Source organism: Engystomops pustulosus, chromosome 3 (assembly GCF_040894005.1).
Source record: "Engystomops pustulosus chromosome 3, aEngPut4.maternal, whole genome shotgun sequence".
Lineage (NCBI taxonomy): Eukaryota > Metazoa > Chordata > Amphibia > Anura > Leptodactylidae > Engystomops > Engystomops pustulosus.
The window spans coordinates 200,635,561-200,645,385 of NC_092413.1; the positions used below are offsets into that span (position 1 = coordinate 200,635,561).

The following is a 9,825-nucleotide window of genomic DNA, read 5'->3' on the forward strand; positions in this document are numbered from 1 at the left end:
ATAACACTGACCCATCATTACATCACTACTGCCAATAGATGATGTCACAGCTTATCTCTTCCTCCCTGTACAATGACCTCTATATAGATAACACTGACCCATCATTACATCACTACTGACAATAGATGATGTCACAGCTTATCTCCTCCCCTCCCTGTACAATGACCTCTATATAGATAACACTGACCCATCATTACATCACTACTGACAATAGATGATGTCACAGCTTATCTCCTCCCCCTCCTGTATAATGACCTCTATATAGATAACACTGACTTATCATTACATCACTACTGACAATAGATGATGTCACAGCTTATCTCCTCCCCCTCCCTGTACAATGACCTCTATATAGATAACACTGACCCATCATTACATCACTACTGACAATAGATGATGTCACAGCTTATCTCCTCCCCCTCCTGTATAATGACCTCTATATAGATAACACTGACTTATCATTACATCACTACTGACAATAGATGATGTGACATTGACTATTGCTGTCTATGACCTTGAGGCTGTTCTAAAATATATCACTAGTAATTTGAGCAGAGGAGTTACCTAGTAAAGATGGCAGTCGTGAAATCAGAAATAGAATAATAATATTAGAGGGAGATCTTCTGCCGCCTATAATATTCTCTACCACCAGATACCATGCTGTAGGGAATGTTTGACCTTGGCCTTGCTGACACTTGCTGTACATTTCTTGTCTCTCCAGATATGTTCGGCTCTGTGAGGTGGTGGATCACGTCTTCCCGCTGTTAAAAAGAAGCCATTCCTCGGATTTTCCCTGCTCAGACACTTACAGTAATTTCACATATTGGAGAGAACCTTTACTCCCCTTTGAAAACCAAGACATACACCCTACAGCATCTTAAGGAGAAATCCTTCCTACATCTGCTACATTTCAACGTCCTGAACTTTTATCGGCTGCACAAGTCGGGTGGGAAAATAATGATTTTGACTTGATATATTCCAGCTGGGATTGCTTCTGCTGTTTTCCGGGAGGTTTCTATAGAATTGTGTTCTTCAGAGAAATGTATTGATTGACATGAGTAATATGCGCTTTCTCCGTACATGGCTGGAGGGCAGTGTGCCGTACTGTAATACAAGACTGCACCCCCACCCCCTCCTAACACAGGGAGCCTCCATGGCATCAGTATCCTACTGAGGAAAGAATCTAGGCTATGAAATCCTGCAATGTGAAAGAAGATGCAATTAAATAATCCGGCCATTGTTTTTCCACCGCTATCTCCGAACGGGTGGAAGGACAAGCTTATCTATAATGTACGCCCCGCCATCAGGCTGACGTCCTGGGGTGTAAAGCTCCTGTTAGAATGCAGTGAAAGAACAGATAATTTATCAGGTTGCAGTACTAGACTGCATATTAACCCTTATGATTCTATAGGGTTCATTTTCTATATTGCAGGTAATCTACCCCCCCCCCATCACCACAATGACCTCTTTATGGAAAACACCACTTTTTGGGCATCTGCAGTTTACACAACTGAAGCCAGTTAAAAGGCCCATCATCAGCCAGTACTGTGTTACAGACAGTTTATCTCATAGATATTTTTATGAACTGCTTAGGACTTGCCCATAGACTAAAATTTAAGGAGCAATTTACTCATATACATTTGGTTGGAATCGGTCTAAAGCATGGCTATTTTATATTAGCCATGGATGTTCAGCCACAAATTACTTCTTCCAACAGTACAACAGCCTCATGGTTTTTATGTAAAAGAGTATTCCCATCTGGGACACTTCAGGGATACCCGAAACAGAGGTTTGGCTAATCTTTGAACTTTCTTGAGTCATGAGTCAAGGTTGAGGAATCTTGTTCTCGAGAGTCCTAGAGTCTAGACTTGCATCTATCAGAAATTTATCTTGTGGATGTGCCTTAGGTATCCTACATGGGAATAGCCTTTACGAACAAGAAAATTGGGCTTGTATAAATCCACTTACCCAATCCTTCTTTCCCATGATTTTGGTCACCTTTACACAATAGATCTGCAGATGGTTGTCCCATATCAGCCAAACTTTATCTAATATGTGACCACCCTAAGATCTGTAAGTTTTGATAATATTTGGTGTGGGTATCACCGTTTCTTCGGTACTATGATATCTTTGTCCCTGAGTTTGGGTGGAGTGATTCTGTACCTCCTTGATGTGAGATTATCATTTAACCTCTGCCTCATCCAATCTATGGTGGATAGGGGACTATCTAACTATCTTCAGTAATATGATATCATTGTTCCTGAGTTTGGGTAGAGTGGTTCTGTACCTGCTCAATTTGAGATTATCATTTAACTTCCCCCTCATCCAGTCTATAGTGGATAGGGGACTACCTAACGTTTTTGCGCTTAATGGGGATAAACCTGTCAATCCACTGGATTGCCCACTACCGGTTTGTCCAAGTAGTTTAGAAGACTGGAACCATATTCTTTAAAACCATACTGACTTGCCCCTTCAGGCATCAGAGTAAAGAATGACGGCACACAGGGTACACAAAATGATCCATGACTCTTTTACAGGTGGCGCATTTCTGTGGTTCTTCTTTGCAGTTTATTGTAATGGATCACACCGAATGGATTTTTCTTTAAAATTGAGGAAGGGTGGTGGTGGTGGGGCAACAGGTGAAGAACGTGCTGGCAGCTTCTGTCATAGAGTATAATGAAAGCCTCCAGTCGTCGATCTCCTGTGACTGACATTTACCTCACTGACCCATGGGTCAGCTCTTCTTAGAACCATATGAGACCTTTATCTTCTTGCTTCAGGATTACATGACCCATAAATGTTTTTCACATGCATTGATTTTTTCGTGTGGAAAAATATTGTCCCTCACAGTCGGTGGATGGCGTCCCTCACCTACTCTCTACCTAGACGTATATATAATAAGCAGGATTCCATATGAACATTGTGGAATGTGATGTGAACTTCTTATTCTTTCTATGAAAGAAAAACCATTGGCGGCTTACCTAGTAATGCTGGTTTTCTGTGTAAAAAATATGGTTTTTTTTTCACCTATATACTCATATATCTATTTTTTTATTGTGTATTTGCGGAGAGGATGTATTGGGGTGCAACCAGTGTTGTGTTTGTGTTGTGTAGGGGTATGAATACAATGGGGGGATCAGCGGTTTCCTGTGATAATATACATTATTACTGGATGTTTTGAAGCACTTAATGTTTGATATGTATTATAGCACAAAGTGAAGAAACTTTTGCGTCTTAAGGATAGATTTGAAGATAGGTTGTATACAGTATGTAAGAGTTAGTTAGGTTTTATACAATGTAGGCCTCACAGAGTTAGCCTGGTTGTCCATATCAACCAATCGCAGTGTGGCTTGCATTTTACCAGAGCAGTTTATCAAGTCAAAGCCCTTGTCTGATTGGTTGCTATGGTAAACAGGGCCATGTTGTTAGACAGGTCAAAGTCAGTTAGGCTTTTATATAATGTAGGCCTCACTAAGTTATCCTGCTTATCCATAGCTACCAATCACAATGCAGCTTTCATTTCACCAGAGCAGTTACAGAAATTAAAGCCTGGTCTGAATCGTAAAAACGGGCAACAGGATAATTTTGTCAGACATATTCAATAACTGAGGCCCGGTTTATTTGATTGTTCATAGGAATAAAAATATGATGATAAGACAGAAAATGATTTATAATCTAGAATTGGCATGCCTTGGGTGTGCTTGGCATGCAGATGCGTACAGCCTGCAGGTGTCTAAGAATATTTTGCTCATGGATAAAATTCTCCACTGACATTATTACAAACCAATAGATCTTTATATGGGTTTGAACACAGGGTTAGGCCTAAATGATATTGTTTCATTGCGATGCCTTCAGGTTTCATATCAGAAAACTATATTATGTATAGATGTAGCAGAGCTGAACCTGTCCTTTAACAATAAGAGTATATGTACTCACTGAGTGAGGTCTCATGTACACGACACTGAATGTGGTATAAAGAATCCCTTGTATGGGACAATGGACACTTTAAATACTACCATGTGGAGCCTATAGATATCCATGAATACTTTAATAAAGAGAAGTTTATGCAAATTCATCCTAAAAGCCAGTCTTTGGGGAAAAATCCGAAGTCATTGGGTAATGAAACATTAGTAAGGATGGAGATCTATGGGCACCAAATCGCTGCTTATGAAATAATGACATTATATAATTATACTCGTTGAAAGTCTAATGTGTGCCTAGTGACTCACTCAGCTCTGCTACATCGTGTATATCTATATTTACAGATTTAAATATTCTCTATATAGAACTTATTTCCACTAAAAAAGGACAGCCAAGTATTTTTCTATGCCAAGATCACATTAAATGACAGAACTTTTATAATGTAAGTAAATATTCTTGCTGTAACCTTTAGTGTGTTACACATGCACTCGATAGGCTTATTCCATATACGTTTCTATGGCCCTCAGCTGCTGTAGAGTATTTGACTGTGTAATGGGGCTATACGTCTTAAACATGATTGAAGTTGTTTTACCTAAAAATTAGACTTATAGATTGTGGTGCTGATAACATCATGATGAGCCATTAGAACATCTAATGTGGCATTGAAATTCTTACACAATTACACAAGTGAAGGAAATCAGTAATACTGACCATGTGAAACTACAGGCCTTGTTATATAACTGTCCTGGATGACCATTCAATCGTACTTTACGTATGTTGAAAAATAGAGACACTGCAACCTTGGAATCTTTAAGTGCACTGGGGAGGGTTGTGTCCTCACACTGCTGTTCTCTCGGCTCTCTGCTCTAAAGGGAACCTGTCATGAGGAAATATGTCCACAAACTGTCAGCAACCTGTTATCCAGGCAACACTGCAATGATCCCAACGTTGCCTTTCTATATTTTATAAAATGCAGAAAATCGACTTTGAACCCTGCATGCAGGGAGTCACAGGGGTGGAGTAAAATGACCTAAAGAGTCACAGGGGTGGAGAAAAATGAGCTCAGGACTCACGGGGGTGTAGAAATGTATTGCTGGGATGTCTCTTCCTGGCTTGACAGAACAATACAACATTATAACCTTTCTTCAGCTGTTGCCAAACAGACCTGGACTTGGGAGATCATTCAAGCCAATAGGAGGCATCCTATCATAAATCTTCTCTACCACCTTCATTCCTCACAGGTCATGTTAAATTGTCCAGTATATAGAAGGACATTGTTATGATCCTGTAACGGGTTTGTGGTAGTTTGTCCGGCTAAATCCTCATGACAGGTTCCCTTTAAGCTGTTGCACAGCTCCTTTACTCTGCTCCTAAATTCAAGGTACTGATCGAATACTGCAACAGTCACTCAAAAGGAAGTTGCTCTAGAGAAGTCGATTGCAAAGACAGCAGTGTGAGGTGATGCCTCAATGCTCCAAGTCAAGCTACAATCCTGGACAATAAATAATTTTTTTTCACAGTCCTGCTGCTACTTACAACACACACACAGACACAGATCTCCAGGGACAATACCTAAGACTGCAGTTTTACCTTATGACAAATTCACATTAATAGAAATTTTAGGAAAGGCTGCACATTGTGATTTTTGTAGCACTCGTCCGTTTAGAAAATCGTGACAACATATAGCATAACTGTTACCTATGGACTCCCCTTATTGTTAATGCACGTTGAATCATAAATTGGATTTTATACTGATAAGAGTATTCTTCCACCATCGATCGTTATTGGTTTAGATACAAAGATAAGAAAAAGATTGAGATTTTGGACTCCACCAATCTGACCTTAAGTAACCCAAGCTCTGAAGATCACACCTATTACTCACATAGGCCACACATCTCGTGAAACCTAATGGGACTATACTTCTCAGTGGGAAGGTATGCTATGGTGGTCTTGAACATTTTCATTTTAATGTCCATTAAAAAAAAGTATATACAATTTTGAAGTAAATTTTTTTTCAATGCAATGCAATTATTTTAAAATTGACAATTTTAAAATATACTGTACATCTCCTGTGCCAATCAAATGTGTCTCTACTTATATGCACTAGAAAACAAAATAAGAACTTTCCTCCTTGCGATACTGTATTCCATCTTTTTTAGGATGCAAGCGATAATGAAAATGAAAGGTCACAATTTCATTTCATGTAATAATGTCACATTGAAAGGTTGTGACATGACTACGAATTCAGGGATATGTTAAAGCAAATCAGTTGAAATTTCTTTTTGGATTATTTTTGGAAATTATAATGGTTGCACAAGTATACCTACCGATTACTGCTACAAAAAGTAGATTTGTGATCTGGTTTTCAGTATTGGGGAAACAAAATCTTACAAAATTCTATATTTTTAATTTCAATGACCAGAAACGCTTTATAGAAACAACTTCTAATTTAAAGAATTCACATGGGTGCTATAGAGACCCCAGCATACAGATAATACAGTGAGACACTGGGGCACATTTACTTACCCGGTCCGTTCGCGATCCAGCGGCGCGTTCTCTGCTCTGGATTCGGGTCCGGCCGGGATTTATGAATGTAGTTCTTCCGCCGTCCACCAGGTGGCGCTGCTGCGCTGAAAGTCATCTCATCGCGCCGGAATGCACCACCTTGGACCAGGTGAAGGTAAGCGCTCCCCAAGCGACACTTTTTCGGTTTTTAAATGCGGCGGTTTTTCCGAATACGTCGGGTTTTCGTTCGGCCACGCCCCCCGATTTCCGTTGCGCGCATGCCGGCGCCGATGCGCCACAATCCGATCGCGTGCGCCACAATCCCTGGGCAATTCAGGTACAATCGGTGCAAATCGGAAATATTCGGGTAACACGTCGGGAAAACGCGAGTCGGGCCCTTAGTAAATGACCCCCACTGACTTTACTTTCTTCTACCTACTATTGTAGCTGTTGTGCATATAGAGTCATTGGTGGAACCACATTGATGTGTAGGCTGTGTAAGAATTATATTATACAGTAATAAATGAAAATTGGTTGCAAAAATTCTTGTCTCCTATTTTATGTTTTCAAGCCCATCCACATCCATTACAATGAGGAAATTTAAATAATAGATGGCACGTGCATGGTTTCATAGGATGTGGCATCTCGTGTAAGCAAGGGGTATGACACATACAGAATCTAGTGGTTGAACACAGAAATACTGTAAAGACTTAACCAGCACCATAATTTCCACTAGGCACCATGGACACTGTGCCTAGGGTGGCCAACAGAAGGGTGCTGCCAGGGAGGGGGGAGATTTTGTATTTAAAAAGGCTGTCACGGGACCTGATCAAGCCCCAGGTCAGGTGTTGGTGGAGCAGGTACCAGGATCATCCACAGACTAATCCATGGGGGTGCGGGGGGAATTTTGGATTGCCACCTCCCACTTTGCACTTGTTGTAGCGGAGCACAGGAGCTCTCAGCTCCCACCTCCACTGCCATACAGGAGATGCAGCTTAGGCAACGTGTAATAAGAAAAAAGGTTGTTCCCTATGGCTGGAACTGACCCAACGCAAGTGTAAATTTAGTGTCAAACAAATTGCCTGCACCGCACCTCGCACATCTGAAGACACAGAGAGGAGTATGTGATTTTTTTTTTTTTACTATTTGCTTCTGGGGGCAACACTGTAGCTACTAGAGGCAGCACTGGCTACCAATGGGGGCACTGTGACTATTGGCTACTGTGCAGTAGGCTCTGTATTTACATGTGATGAAGCATTTTTCCCAATGCATTTTGAAACACCGTGCAAACGCATCATGTGAATGCAGCCTGAAGCAGTTTGTAATGTAATGCTGGTAGTGGATCACTGCAGAGACTCCTCCTAGGGCAGTGATGGCGAACCTTTTATAGACCGAGTGCCCAAACTACAACCAAGGCCCACTAATTTATCACAAAGTGCCAACACAGAAATTTTATTTGTGATTTATACTCCCTGCTCTGTCACAGCTTTCATTGATATCAGCTCCCTGAGGAAACCAGTAAGGCAGAAAATAGGAGAGATTTGGATGATCATTGTAGCTTCCCTCCAGGGTCCCATAAACAGGAAGAATTGTCAGGGCCGGAGCAGGAGTTACAATGATAATCCAGATCTGTCCACACCTTCCCTCTCCTCCAGTAGTCCCAGGTAGCACTGTCACTTTAATATAGCTCTGTGCACAGCAAGTCCTGGGCTGTCTGGGACTGCAGGAAGGTACCTGGAGTCCTCTCTGGTGATGGTCTGGGTGCCCACAGAGAGGGCTCTGAGTGCCACCTCTGGCACCAGTGCCATAGGTTCGCCACCACTGTCCTAGGGCAAAGGTGAAAGTGTACCTATGTAATGCTCAAGCCTCGGCCAACCTCCTCCCATCCTTGTCAGATATTTATTCAGTGACCTAAGTTACCATAAGGGCACAGCAGAACCGTCACCCTAATTTACAACCTGTAGTATCCCATTTCCATATATAATGTAATTTCCCTATGGAAATTGATGGAACATTTGATTGTTTCAATATTTATACCCTGACACTCTATTATAATCTGACATATTGATATCCTGCATTTTCTTAAAGGGGAAATCTCTCATCTCCCATGGTAATAAACCACTATTGAGACCAGTAACCCTTTATCCTCCGCACCCATGAAGAGTAAACAACGCGCAGAGAGCTCCGGTCACACTATGGTACTTAATACCCTCAATGCTTCACTGACAAACGGCTTCTTATACTATGGTTGAAAAAGGCCATACATAATTTACCAAGCAAAATTAAAGTCTCTACCCCTGTGTTCTGTGATATGAATATTGCAGAATTGCATATTTGTGTTGCTCCTCCATCCCAGCGGCACACGGCAAGACAATGAAAAATAGATTCAGGAGGAGATGAATGAGGAATAAACATTGTGCTGATGGCTGTAAATAGGAATAATTGTGAGATGATGGCGGTAATAATTCATGATTATGTATGGATTTAAATACACTATAGACAAATATATCGCAAAGTACCCAAAAGACCCATTTAGCTCTGCTACATCTCTGTATATTTATCTAGCACAGCTGAGTTTTACATTTTTCCAAAGTGCCGCCACGGACCTGGCCATTACATAGACAGCCCATTGATTTATATAAGATGGTGTAATGCTCTACATCCCCTGTGGTGGCGCTGCAGGAAAATTTTACATTTACTGCAAGTTGCACTGCATAAAATCGACTCATTGAAGATCCTCCTGACGAAATGTTACAGTATTGTTAAAAGTGGAAAGCTGTTTTAAAGGCACTGATACTTCTATAGGGGTTTTTTTGCTAGGTTTAGAAGTACTGCATCCATCCATTCCTATAAAGCGCAATTTGTAATTTTTTATATTGTATGTGGTGGACATTTTTCTAATAAATTTCATTACCAAATTCTGCTTAGTTTGTTAAAAAAAAATCAAGCTGCTCCCTCGCATAGAGATGGGTATTCCAGCCTGTACAGTGTGTGTCTATGTAGGCTGCATGAGCTCACATCTAATTTCCATGTGTTTGGTTACACAGCTCTAAGATGGGAGGATTAGCCTCTTCACTTTCAGTTTGATCTTTGAAAATACTTCTCATAGCACACTACAGCCAGGGAGAGAGAAGAAAGTGTTGACACTCACAGCTGTGTAACAAACCAGGGAGAAGAAAGAGACCAATCTTCAATCTTGTAGACAGCAATGTAGAAGTAATATTGTAACTAAGGAGCACATTACAGCCTGTTTCTTTACAAACTAAGCAGAATTTTTTAATGAAGTATATAAATATGTCCCATTGTACTGTGCCAAAGGACAAACTCAGCTCTACTGTGTCTGTATATGTGTTATTCCAATGTGAGGGACACAATGCAATCCATGGAATGCCAGAATCT

General features: G+C 40.8%; 1 protein-coding gene across 5 annotated transcripts in view; it reads left to right on the top strand.

The window, feature by feature from the left end:
- LPIN1 (lipin 1) overlaps nt 1-6,426 on the top strand; it is a 122,953-nt gene extending 116,527 nt beyond the window's left edge. For all 5 annotated transcript variants that reach the window (XM_072143596.1, XM_072143598.1, XM_072143597.1 and 2 more), the window contains one exon: nt 722-6,426. In XM_072143596.1, coding sequence (XP_071999697.1) covers nt 722-881 — 160 coding nt within the window. In that variant the 3' untranslated portion in view covers nt 882-6,426. The remainder of the gene's footprint in view (nt 1-721) is intronic.
- Nucleotides 6,427-9,825: the final 3,399 nt, after the last annotated feature.